At 41.1% G+C, this 12956-nt stretch overlaps 1 protein-coding gene across 1 annotated transcript in view; it reads left to right on the top strand.

The window, feature by feature from the left end:
- Nucleotides 1-8130, top strand: part of CRHR2 (corticotropin releasing hormone receptor 2) — a 79800-nt gene extending 71670 nt beyond the window's left edge. The window contains exons 9-12 of the mRNA XM_072412977.1: nt 349-434; nt 1285-1420; nt 3561-3602; nt 7721-8130. Of these exons, the coding sequence (XP_072269078.1) occupies nt 349-434; nt 1285-1420; nt 3561-3602; nt 7721-7861 (405 nt within the window). The 3' untranslated portion in view covers nt 7862-8130. The remainder of the gene's footprint in view (nt 1-348; nt 435-1284; nt 1421-3560; nt 3603-7720) is intronic.
- The last annotated feature ends 4826 nt before the right edge of the window (nt 8131-12956 follow it).

Raw genomic sequence — 12956 nt, 5'->3', positions numbered from 1 at the left:
AAAGAAAGAAAGAAAGAAAGAAAGAAAGAAAGAAAGAAAGAAAGAAAGAAAGAAAGAAAGAAAGAAAGAAAGAAAGAAAGAAAGAAAGAGAGAAAGAGAGAGAGAGAGAGATAGAGAGTGAAAGAAAGCGTGGGAGAGAAAGAGAGTGCGGGAAAGATAGAAGGAAAACGAAAGAGAGGGAAAGAGAGAGGTAGAGAGAGAGAGAGCAAAAGAGAGAGGGGGGAGAGAAGGGAGGGAAAGTGAGAGAGAGAGAGGGAAAGAGAGAGAAAAATTTTATACATACGTTAATTTATATTCATTTGGTCTACAACATATTTTGAATAAATATTTATTATTTTTGTTTTTCAGATCAATTTTGTTTTTCTGTTCAACATAGTCAGAATATTAATGACAAAGCTAAGAGCGTCCACCACTTCAGAAACAATACAGTACAGGTAAGAGTCCTCTTTACAAAAATGTTATACTGCACTGACTATTAATGCAGCAGTGATACAAGTACCAATGAACACATTGCAGAAATACCTGACCTGGAATAATAATGCCATACATTTATTATATAATACAGTGAATTAGAATGCAGTCTGGGATTCAGTGCTTTGTAAAAAAGAAAAGTGCATGTGCAAAGCAGACCACATGCTGCATCCAATTCTGCAAGTATAAAATGATCACATGACATCATTTTGGGGTTTGTAAAAAAAAGGATAGGCGTGCCATGGCTGATTGATGTCCTAATGCAGCCTTGCCTGTACACTTTATTTTTAATGAACAGTTTTTATTCTATTTTGTTTTATATTATATGGAAATGTAGACCTGTGAATAAATTCCTGACTTGTCACGTTGTAACAGTATCAAATGTTCCACCTTTTATCATGAAATAACTTTTTTCTAGCGTGTGCTGGTTCCTCCACCTCTTAGATTGTAAGCTCCTCGGGGCAGCGTCCTCTCCTCCTCCTGTATCATTGTCTGTATCTGTCTGTTATTTGCAACCCATATTTAATGTAAAGTGCATCTTAGTATGTTGGCGCTATATAAATCCTGTTTAATAATAATTAATAATAATATTAGGCTAAGATGATGCCATGAGTACAGCAGGCAGGAGGAAGCAGTTCCTAAATCTTCTCTCCCCCAATGATCAGACTGAAACATTGTAACTTGTAGCAGGTCAGGTTTGAGACTGCAGCAGGGCTCATCAGTGTCTGATATGTGTGATCACAGCCAACAACCCCCTGCGATAAAACATTGATTTATTTTATTCTATCTTTTACCCATTTTTGTGTCTTGCAGGAAAGCAGTAAAAGCCACTCTGGTCCTCCTCCCTCTGCTTGGGATAACATACATGCTTTTCTTTGTGAATCCGGGAGAAGATGACGTTTCGCAGATAGTTTTTATTTATTTTAATTCTTTTCTTCAATCTTTTCAGGTATTGAAAAATTTAAGCTGGCTGCTACATTTTTTTTTGTTAGTTAATGACAAATTACAAAGTTAGAGATTTATGTAAATAATTAAGATGCGATTTAGGCAGACAGCAGAGATCCAAATTAATGCAGCTCAATATTAATTTATTGTACAGATTAGAGTGCAAGGGGAGTGGGTAACATACAGAGTGCAGGGGTAGTAGGTAACATACAGAGTGCAGGGGTAGTTGGTAACATACAGAGGGCATGGGTCTGGAGTAGGTATTGTACCGATTGTAGGTTCTAGATAAGTAATGAGTAGGTAAAGTAGAGAGTGCAGGGGTCAGGTGTACGTGTTGTGCAGAGTGCAGGAGGACAGAAGCTGGTAATGAACAGAGTGGAGGGGTCAGGAATAGAAAATGTACAAGATGTAGGTACCAGGAGTGGACAATGTACAGAGTACAGGAAAATGTATTATAGAGTGCAGAGATCTAGAAGAGATAATATACAGAGTGCAGGGGTCAGAAGTGTGTAATGTACAGGTTGTTGGTGCCAGGAGTAGACAACGTACAGGGAAATGTGATATACAGAGTGCAGGGATCTGGAATATGTATTGTACAGGTGGTAGATTCTAGGTAAGTAACGAGTAATGAGTAGGTAAAGTAGAGAGTGCAGGGGTCAGGTGTAGGTGTCGTGCAGAGTGCAGGTAAAATGTTCAGGTTGTTGGTGCCAGGAGTGAACAATGCACAGCATATTGGGAAATGTATTTTAGAGTGCAGGGATCTAGAAGAGAAAATATAGAGTGCAGGGGTCAGAAGTGGGTAATGTACAGGTTCTAGGTGCCAGGAGTGAACAATGCACAGCATACAGGGAAATGTATTATAGAGTGCAGGGATCTAGAATAGATAATATACAGTGTGCAGGGATAAGAAATATGTAATGTACAGGTTGTAGGTTTTAGGTAAGTAATGAACCGATTGCAAAGGACATGAGTAAGTAGAGAGTGTAGCGTTTAGCTGTAGGTGCAGAGTGTACAGAGTGCAGGGGTCAGGAATAGAAAATGTACAGGTTGTAGGTGCCAGGAGTAGACAATGTACAGAGTGCAGCAAAATGTAATATACAGAGTGCAGGTAATTAGAAGGGATAATATGCATTGAGCCGGGGGTCAGGAATAGATAATGTACAGGTTATAGTTGCCAGGTGTAGGTAATCAACAGAGTGCAGGGGTCAGGAATAGAAAATGTACAGGTTGTAGGTTCCATGTAAGTAATGAACAGATTGCAAAGAACAGACGTAGGAAATGTAGAGAGTGCAGGGGTCATGTCCAGGTATCAAGCCGAGTTCCGATGGTCAGGAGTAGGTAATGTACGGGTTTTAGGTGCTAGGCATAGGTAATGAACAGAGTGCAGAGGTCAGGATTAGACAATGTACAGAGTACAGGAATATATATTATACAGAGTGCAGGGATCTAAAATCAATACCATACAGAGTGCAGGGGTCAGGAGTAGGTAATGTACAGAGTGTAGGGATCTGGTGAAGATATAGTACAGAGTGCAGGAGTAAGAAATAGGTAATGCACACAGTGCAAGTTTCAGGAGTGAATATTATACAGAATGCAGGGGTCAGGAGTAGCTAATGTGCAGGGTACAGGGGTCAGGCTTATGTGTTGCATGAAGTGCAGGAGTCAGAAGTGAGTAATGTACAGAATGAAGGGTTCAGGAGTGGAAAATGTACCTGGTGCTGGTGCCAGGTGTTAGTAAAATACCCTACAAAGGTCAGGAGTAATGTACAGAATGATGGGGTCAGGAGTATGTATTGTACAGCATGCAAGGGTCAGGTATAGTTATTTTATGGAGTGTAGGATTTGGTATAATACAGAATGAAGGGTCCAAAGTAGCCAATGTACAGAATGCAGGACCAGGCATACATATTGTACATAGTGCAAGAGTCTGGAGCAGGTAATGTACAGAGTGCAAACTCCAAATACTAAATTCACTGAGCATAAAAGGTGATAATTCACATGGCAAAATTACCACTTAACTTAACTCCTTTAGTAAATTAGCCCCATTGTCATCTTTTAGTGAATTACCCTTATTTGTCTTTTTTTATGTAAAATAAACACCTGATATTTGCTGGAAGGAGTAATTTGTGTTGTTTCCTTTTCAGGGGTTCTTTGTATCAGTATTTTACTGTTTTTTGAATGGGGAGGTAAGTGAACAGAAGACTAAATTACCCTCAGATGCAAAAAATGGCGTCCTATTCAATTTAAGCAATTTGAGTTGTTATTTTTGAAATTTATTATTGTCAAGGATATTTTTTATGTTTATATATTTGCTGTGGTGAAAGCTTCATTTTGAGTGTTTCGGCATTCTCAGCTGATGGGAATAAAGTAGGAGCATGTGTGAGTAGTAGTACCCCATGCAGAGGAAGAGCCCTAAAAGCCCATCTTGTATTTGAGACAGCCCCTGATATCTGATACTTAGAACCAGGAGCAAAGCTGGCTCAGGTGAGAATATTCACATTGAAACCATGGATGCAGTGCAGCATAGTGAGTATATCTACATCAAACCCATGTATGCAGTGGGGCAAGGTGAGTCTATGTACATCTGAGCCAGTTATGCAGAGGGCCAAAGTAAATAAAACTACCTTGGAGCCGGGGATGCAGGGGGTCAAGGTGAGTATATCTACAATTAGAGCCGGGGATGCAGAGGGCCAAGGTGAGTAAATCTATAATTAGAGCCGGGGATGCAGAGGCCAAGCTGAATATATTTACATTAGAGCTGGGGATGCAGTGCGTCAAGGTGTATTCATCTACATTGCATCCAAGCACACAGTGGGCAAATGTATATACTGTATAGGTGAGTATATTAAATTCAGGGATGCGGGCATGGTGAGTATATCTACAGAGACCCAGGAGGCTACAGGATTTACTGTATAGATTAATGTAAAATGAGTATAATAAATCCGGGGACCCATCAGGCCAGGGTTGCAGAAGACCATAGTGAATATATCTTCATTAGAGCCGGAGATGCAGCGGGCCAAGGTATATACTGTATAGTATAGTGAAAGTGAAAATATTTACATTGGTTCCTGGGTTGCAGTGGGGCAAGGTGTGTATATCTACATTAGAGCCGGGGATGCAGTGGGCCAAGGCGAGTATCTCTACATAAGCCAGGGACCCAGTAGGCCAAGGTATAAGGGGGTAAGGTGAGAATCCAGGGACGCAGCAGGGCAAGGTGAATATATCTATACTGGGGAAACAGGAACAAGGTGAAAAGTACAAGTTGCTTGTACATCAGAGCCAGGGTTGCAGAAGGACAAAGTTAATATATTTGCATTAGAGCCGGGGGTGCAGCAGACCAAGGTTAGTAAATCTACAATGCAGCCAAGGACAAAGCAGGGCAAGGTATATACTGTATAGGTGAGTATTTAATCCATGGGCCCAGCAGGCTATGTTGAGTATATCTACATTGGATCCGGAGATGCAGAAGACTAAGGTGGAAATTTATATATTAGAGCCGGGGATGCAGATGGGTATGGCGAGCATATCTACATCATATCTAGGGACCCAGTAGGCTACAGTGAGTATATCTACATTGGATCCAATGATGCAGAGGACCAAAGTGAAAATATTTACATTTTACTCTAGGAAGCAGCGGGGCAAGGTGAGTATATCTACATTAGAGCTGGGGATGCAGTGGACCAAGGCAAATATCTCTACATTGCAGCCAGGAACACATCAAGCCAAGGTATATATTGTATAGATAAGAATATAAAATCCAGGGATGTAGCAGGCCATAGTGACAATATCTACATCATACCCAGGGACCCAGCAGGCTACAGTGAGTATATCTACTTTGGATACGGGGATGCAGAAGACCACGGTGAGAATATTTCCATCAGAGACAGGAACACAGCTGGCCAAGTTGAGTATATCTACATAATGGCACATAGCAGATAGGGAGTGCTATTTACATTTTATAGATGCAATGTACAGATGAATGCAATGGATAAGTAAGCGCTGTTATCCTTTTTTATTCATTTTTTTAACTTTTGGTTGCACCACAACTGACTCACAAAATAACTGCACGCAAGTGCAACCCCCCCCCAGTTGCTGAATTGCCGGCGAAGCAGATGTTTAATGTTTTATTGATTGATTCTTGGAGAATTTATTTCATTTCGTGTCTCAGTTGGACTTTAGAGAAACTCATTTCCTGGACCAAAAAATTACTAATTGAGTTGACACCTGGATAAGTGAGACCCAAAGAACAAGCCTTGCTTTAATCTATAATACATCAGCCTTGGGGATAATGGTTACAGTTTTCGCTTTTTTTGTAGTCAGTATGCCAAGTCAAAATGCAGAATTTGATCATTTAACACATAAGTACGAATAAGTATTTTCTGAAGAGCTAATTATCATTTTGTTACTTTAAACTAGAAAACTTTGATCTAACCGAAATGCCAGGTATTGATTTTAAACTGGGAAGTTAATAAAACATAGCTGCGTTCCCTTTGGGTTTTTTTTTTTATTTATTTTACTTTTTATCTTTATTATTTTCACCCGATGAAGGGCCCAGCAAGTAATATATTTCCTATCGTAATGTGATGAAATATATATTCACTAAAAATACAACATTTTACCCAGAATGTCTGCTGGGAAAAAAAATGATCGCTGTTTGGATCCCAATGAAAATGAGCTTGACTTGTGTACCCTTTCCTCTTGAAATATGAATGGCAATATTCTGATTTAATTACAGTATTCCTAATTCATTAGCACCCAACATTTATTATTAATATCAGAGGGATATTAACCACAGCTGCCTGCAGCGAATTTGCAGAAAACAGCTGATTATTGTCAGGACAGACGGCTGCAGTCAATAGATGGATCCTAATGAGTTTTGGTGACATTAGGATGTTTGCATTTTGGGGACCATTTACATTTTTGCAGGGGTCAAGGTCCATTGGTGAAAGGCATTCCATGCAAAATGGACACCAAAATAGACACATTTGCCATTTTCAGCAATGCAACATTTTGAGCTTGATTTTTTAAAGCTCTCCAAGTTTGGAGAGAATAAACTATCATGGGAGAACCTGGGTGATCCAGCAATTATAGAATAGACTTGGTCAAGAATTGAAAACATTTGCCAAATAATAGGAAGTGATTTTAAGAAATCCATTCCAGGTTTGCTGGATCACCAAGGTTCCCCCATGGTACTTTAATAATCCTCCCCAGTCTTGCAGAGCTTTATTCAATCAACTATACAATGTGAGTTAGTTGAGCTTCAATGCATGCCCATCGGCAGGGTGCATTGGGATGCCAGTTACCAACTCATGATACCATATTAGTGTATGTTGGCCCTTATACCCTCAACCCTCCCAAAAGTGATCATTTTGCTATAGGTGAAGTCTGGTGGGCTGATTCATCCCCTGGCTTCTTATATGTCTCAGATAATTTCACAGTGAGATCTCCATGCCATGATTTTTGGATCAGCCCTGTCCTCCTGGAGGCTGCCTTTGTGGCTCCTCCTGGTATTCTCCGCAGATGGGACACAGACAGCTAATAAAGTCATAGGCCTCATATAGATGTCCAATAGAGGTCAGATGATTGTCGCTGGAAACAATCTTTTGTGATCATTTCATGGGAATGAATGGGGGCTGTATACCCAGCAATGTTCTCTTTAATGGAGAGGTAAAGAGGTAATAGGAGCAAGCGGCACTCCCTTCCCTCCATAGGCATGCACAGTGGTCATTCCCAATTAATTGTTCATGAATCCCCCATGGATCGATGAACGATTTCAGGAGACTGATGTGCACAAGTCAGATTTTCACCCTAAATGAGCATAGACATACATCCCAGCCGAGAATCATCTGATGGCTCTAACCAACTCTATCCCTTCCCTCCATAGCTAAAGCACCATAAAACATTTTGGATGGAGATGGGTTGTAACAGGTCCACAGATTTTCAGACAACCACTCAGATGTGTAGATTTGTGTCATGTCTGCATTATTGTATTTTGCATTTGCACCACAATGCATGGTACATTTGGTAATGTGTGTTGCAGTGTACCAATGCACCCCAGATGTCTGCAAGGTGCATTAAGGTGAATTAACATACGTACACCAACGTGGGTCACTCACATTACCATGCGGCGCAGTGCATGCAATAACATGTATGGTGCCACACTACACACAACTGCAGAATTGCACATTTAATAAGAAAGTTTTAATAAGTAGGTAAAAGTTTTGAAATGTATCCCATGAATACCTGCAACAGACTTTTGCCTATAGATATCTTAATAAAAGTAACAAAATTTTTACCTTTCCAGGTGCGATCAGCTGCCAGGAAGCGGTGGCACCGTTGGCAAGATCACCACTCCCTCCGTGTCCGCGTAGCCCGTGCCATGTCTATACCAACGTCTCCCACGCGGATCAGCTTTCACAGCATAAAGCAAACGGCGGCTGTTTGAACACAATGGACTTCTGGAGCTTTTGTGACTTTTATTTCTTAGATTCTCACTGTAACGTGACAGTGAACATATCCTACCTTTGTCCCTGCGGCAGGGGCATGCTCAGAACAAAAAAGACCCAAAGCTGAGTGTTGGTGATGTTGGATTCAGAATTGTAAGCACAAAATTGGAGACACCTTGTTGGAAGAGCTGCACCATTCTACTGGAACCGCGCAAGTTTACCCACATCTCAGAAAAAGAGGATGATGATAATTTTAAATGAACCTCGCACAAAAAAATGACATTCTAACACTTTTCCCAATGACGTGACTTATGTAAAATACAAAAAAATGTGCTTTGGAGAGCAAAGCTTGGCTCTGCCCACTGCATGCTGCTGATTGCAGGGCCATATATTGAGTTACTGCACTGCTGGTCTTTAGATTTGCAATGCCAGCAGCCTCTCGTCCTACACCAGCAAGGTAGATCCAGAATATATCATTTCACCAGATAATTCAAGGTATATCCAGACCCATTAGTAGCACTTGGTACAAAATTTTGGTCTGCAAATTCAAATCCGTTCCTACCCTATGAATACCCCCCATATTGTTTGCTTTTCTTCATAGACTTACCTTTTGCAGATGTGTGCAGACAGGTTACATGCCACGTCCTTTCCCTCTATGGATCGTCTGCAATGGTTGGAGGTCCTCAGTGATGCAGAAATCAGCATTTATGTGATGATATTAGAGCCACTCTTATATACAAGTCCAAGGCATTGCCCATTTCGGTTGTGGCCCCATGACCCTCTGCACTCACATTATATCCTCAGTCCTATAAGGCAACAAATTACTTTGAGGGACAGTTCCGTAGAGGAGGTACGTTCTGTAGCCAGAGCTGCATTTTTGTATTGTTTGTTTAAAATGGACTCTTTGGGTACCAATAAAAATATGGCCCATTCATTCGGCCTAGGCAAAGCTGAAAGGAAATTCATGGATGGTGGGATCAGATTTGTCCCCCAGCTGGCAAAACCAGTTTCTCTATGTCATTCTCTGTGTCATGGGGTCAGAACAATGGACGGGAGGTATTGGTGCAGAAGAAAAATTGTGGGAATATTTCATTTTAAAGCAAAAAAAAAAATGTACATATTTTTTGGGGAAAATACAACTTACTATAATGCTGTACAATTAGGGAATGAGGTGGAAAGGTTGTCCTGGTGTAACCTGAGAAGTAAAGGTGCCACTAGATATTGGTGAGTGGTGGCAGCCATGTACTGAGATCAGTTCTCATCAAGGTTTTAGTGATTGTATACAAATCTGGTAGAAGAATTAGATTTTGGCTGCATTGACTTTGTGTGGTTCCATGAGTTCCATGAGGATATTACACTATAGGGTCCATTGGAGGCAAAGCCTGATGTGGAGGGTTTAATGCCCTCCATGTAATGTGCAGTGTATTATTCCAGTTAAGAAAATACTGGTCTGGGATGCAAAACCATGCAAGCCTAGCAAATTACTGGCCATCTTGGCCATTCTTGTCCATCTCTTGTCTGTTGGCATAATGACCTTAGGCCTGGCACCATGTAATTTAATCACTGTATACAGGAACTCTATTCTAATTACTGGATCTGCATTCTAAGGAGCATGTGCAAAGAATATTATTATTACCCAATTCTTTCACAATCTGCCCCAGAACAATATATTCTCATATCAATATATTCCCATATCTCGATGTCATGGTTCTTCTTTTCCTAATGGGAGCTCTTTGGCAACCTAGTAAGTCAGTTCTCTCATCTTATTATTTTTGTATTGTGGAGCTCCACTACTTTTGAAAGCTGCTTTTACTAGGTACAATCCAAAGTTCTGTGTATATGGGCCAATGCTCAATGCCTACAGGTCTGTTCACCTGTGTAGATGGGCCAACTCTGCATGCCTACAGGTGGGTTCACCTGTGTGGATGGGCCAATGCTGAATGCCTACAGGTGTGTTCACCTGTGTAGATGGGCCAATGCTGCATGCCTACAGGTGTGTTCACCTGTGTAGATGGGCCAATGCTGCATGTCTATAGGTGTGTTCACCTGTGTAGATGGGCCAATGCTGAATGCCTACAGGTGTGTTCACCTGTGTAGATGGGCCAATACTGCATGTCTATAGGTGTGTTCACCTGTGTAGATGGGCCAATACTGCATGTCTATAGGTGTGTTCACCTGTATAGATGGGCCAATGCTGAATGCCTAGAGGTGTGTTCACCTGTATAGATGGGCCAATGTTGCATGCCTACAGGTGCATTCACCTGTGTAGATGGGCAAATACCGCATGCCTACAGGTGCATTCAACTGTGGAAATGAGTGAATGCTGCATGCCTACAGGGGCATTCACTTGTGCAAACAGGCAAATGTCACAAGCCTTAAGGTGTCTTCACCGGTGTAGATGAGCAAATGCTACATGCCTTTATATGTGTTCACCTGTGTAGATGGGCAAATGCCGCAAATGTTGAAAGTCTTCACCTGTGTAGGTGGGCAAATGCTGCATGCTTTCAGGTGCATTCGATTGTGGAGACAGGGCAATGCTGCATCCCTTGAAATGCATTCACCTGTGTAGATGGACAAATGTTGCATGCTTTCAGGTGGGTTCACCTTAGTAGATGGAGAAATGCTGCATGCCTATAGGTGCATTCACCTGTCTAAACAGGCAAATACTAAATCTTCTCAGGTGTGTTCACTTTCAGATGTGTTTCAGTGATGTCTTTCTAATTTCTCTGTAAGATGCTGCTTACCTCTTCTGAGTTGCATAGAGTTGGTTCTCGATTCCTATGTGCATGGTTTTTGTTTGCCTCAGGTAGGACCGGTTCTTTAAAAAGAAGTTTCACCACATCTCAAAAAACAAATCTTTTGCTTGCATGTGATTGGATGGTAAAATCAGTAATGCTTAATCTCATTCACTAAGGCAAAGATTCCTTTTGCTAAGTGAACAGCCTGTACTTCTTTAGTAAATCTGTGACTGCATCTCTATATTTGTGACTTCAGCTGGGCTTTACATTACAAAAATGCCAAAATGAATATTATAAAAATATGATAAATTGATATCAAGTATAATATGGTGGAAATAGATTGTGAGCCAGGTACAACATAATCTATGGGATGTCTTCACAAGTATAACACCAAATGCATCAAATTCTTTGCTTGCATGCAGCTTTCCCAGAAATCGTAATTGTGCAGAATTATTGAGGATCCCAGGACAGCTCTCAGGGAACAGCAGGAGCAAGAAAAATTTCAAAGATTACATTTGCAAACCTGCATGATTTTCCCTAACAGAATAAAAGAGCTAAAACCTTTAGTGCACTTTATATTCAAGATCTGACTTGGGAATAGTAGATGTGGGAACCTTTATTCTAAGAAATCTCTATTCACCGACTGTATAGATGTATTGGTGTCACCAGGACAACCTTTGGAACCTTTCACCTATCCATCTGTTCATGGAAATTTGCTGGACAATCGGTGTGCTAGATTTGGCATTACATATAATATATTATGGAGATTTAGAAGTAGCATATATATAATATCAGCGATCTCAGGTTTAATTGGCTATAGGTGGCCATACACGGAGGTCTTTCTTCAAACTAGTTGCATTTTAAAAGATTAATCAAGACAATTTGATTATTTAGTGTAAACTTGATGGTGAATAATGCGGCCGCTATGTCTCAATTGTTTTAGCTTTGTGCAATGATTGACAAAATGAGCCATGGTCGGCTGACCAATGAGATCTTTTCCTTGGCACATAGGCTTCACCATCCGTGTATGGCCAGGATGAGAAAGGCATTGATGCAAGTGCCTTCCAAGGTCTGAATGGCAATGCCAAAATTGGTAAAATGGTAGCCAAATTTGCCTTATTGCCCTTAAAGGGAAGCAGCACATAAGGCAGTTTTACTCGGGGTGCAGAGCAAAGTCACTGATACCTGATAACTGAACTAGACCAATGGGTGCCAGTGCAATATGGTGCACGCCGGTATTCCATCCTAGCTTGGTTCTGGTGTTATTCTCATACATAAGAAAGAGATGCAGTAGAGCTTGCAGGGAGTTCAATCCAGGGTTTGCTTTATTGCACCAGCATGCATTGGTGCAGCACCGCCCCAACTGGATTCTAATATTCCAACAGGGAAAGCTCCCCCTAAACCGCCCAAAGAGCCACTAAAAGAGCACCTGTGCCCAATTAGGAAATTTAAAAAACACTTTCACTGACCTCTGCAGTTGCAGGAACTATGGAGTAATTAATCTTTAAAGATCACAATCTGTGGAAATCTGTATTTGGTTTCAAGTAAGCTTACATCAGAGAGAAGGAGGCTGATGGGAATATGGGAAGAGCTGTGACTTTATAACCTAAATATGAATTTCTGCACAGTGCCTGCAGCTACATAAGTCAGTGAGGACTTGGTTACAATCTGAGAAAAAATATTAAAAAGTCACCCTATAGCAGCCTTTTCAACCTTTTAACATGAGGGAACCCTTGAAATAACTTTCAGGTGTTCAGGATATTATTACTAAATCCACAGCTCACAGTATATTAGTGTGGGGGCCATTGGGACACATGTCACAATTACAGATAACCAAAAAGATAATTTGTAATCCAAATCAGGACAGTGGCCCAGGGTGACAACACCTTTCCACTTTTACAATCGAGGGTCATTCTCAGACTCAGGGAGGGATTGATCCCCGCTCCTAGTGTTGGTCGAATATCTCACTATTCGATTCGACATCTATTCAATCAAATAGTGAGATATTGTTCGGGTGATCGAATGCCGAATTCGAACACCGTTGAAGTCAATGGTGGGAGAATTCGGGTTGTTTTTAGGGACTAATAAGGGCTGCAAGAGCAATCAGATTGCTCTTGCAGCCCTTTACTAGTTGTATGTGTTCTTGGATAAAGTTTCTCTATCCAAGAACACAGGGAACTAGATGTGATGAATGGGGAAACTTGTCCCCATTAAACCTTTAGCGCCCGACGATCGCCTGCAAGCACAGCTGTGACTGCAAAGTTCCCACGGTCAGGTGACCATGGGAACTAAACTGCAGATAAACTCTGAAGTTCCACTACATCCCCGGGGCACTACAGATTAATTAACCTGTAGT

The sequence above is a fragment of the Pyxicephalus adspersus genome, chromosome 5 (genome assembly GCF_032062135.1).
Source record: "Pyxicephalus adspersus chromosome 5, UCB_Pads_2.0, whole genome shotgun sequence".
NCBI classification, from domain to species: Eukaryota; Metazoa; Chordata; class Amphibia; order Anura; family Pyxicephalidae; genus Pyxicephalus; species Pyxicephalus adspersus.
This window is presented reverse-complemented; position numbering and strand designations above follow the sequence as displayed.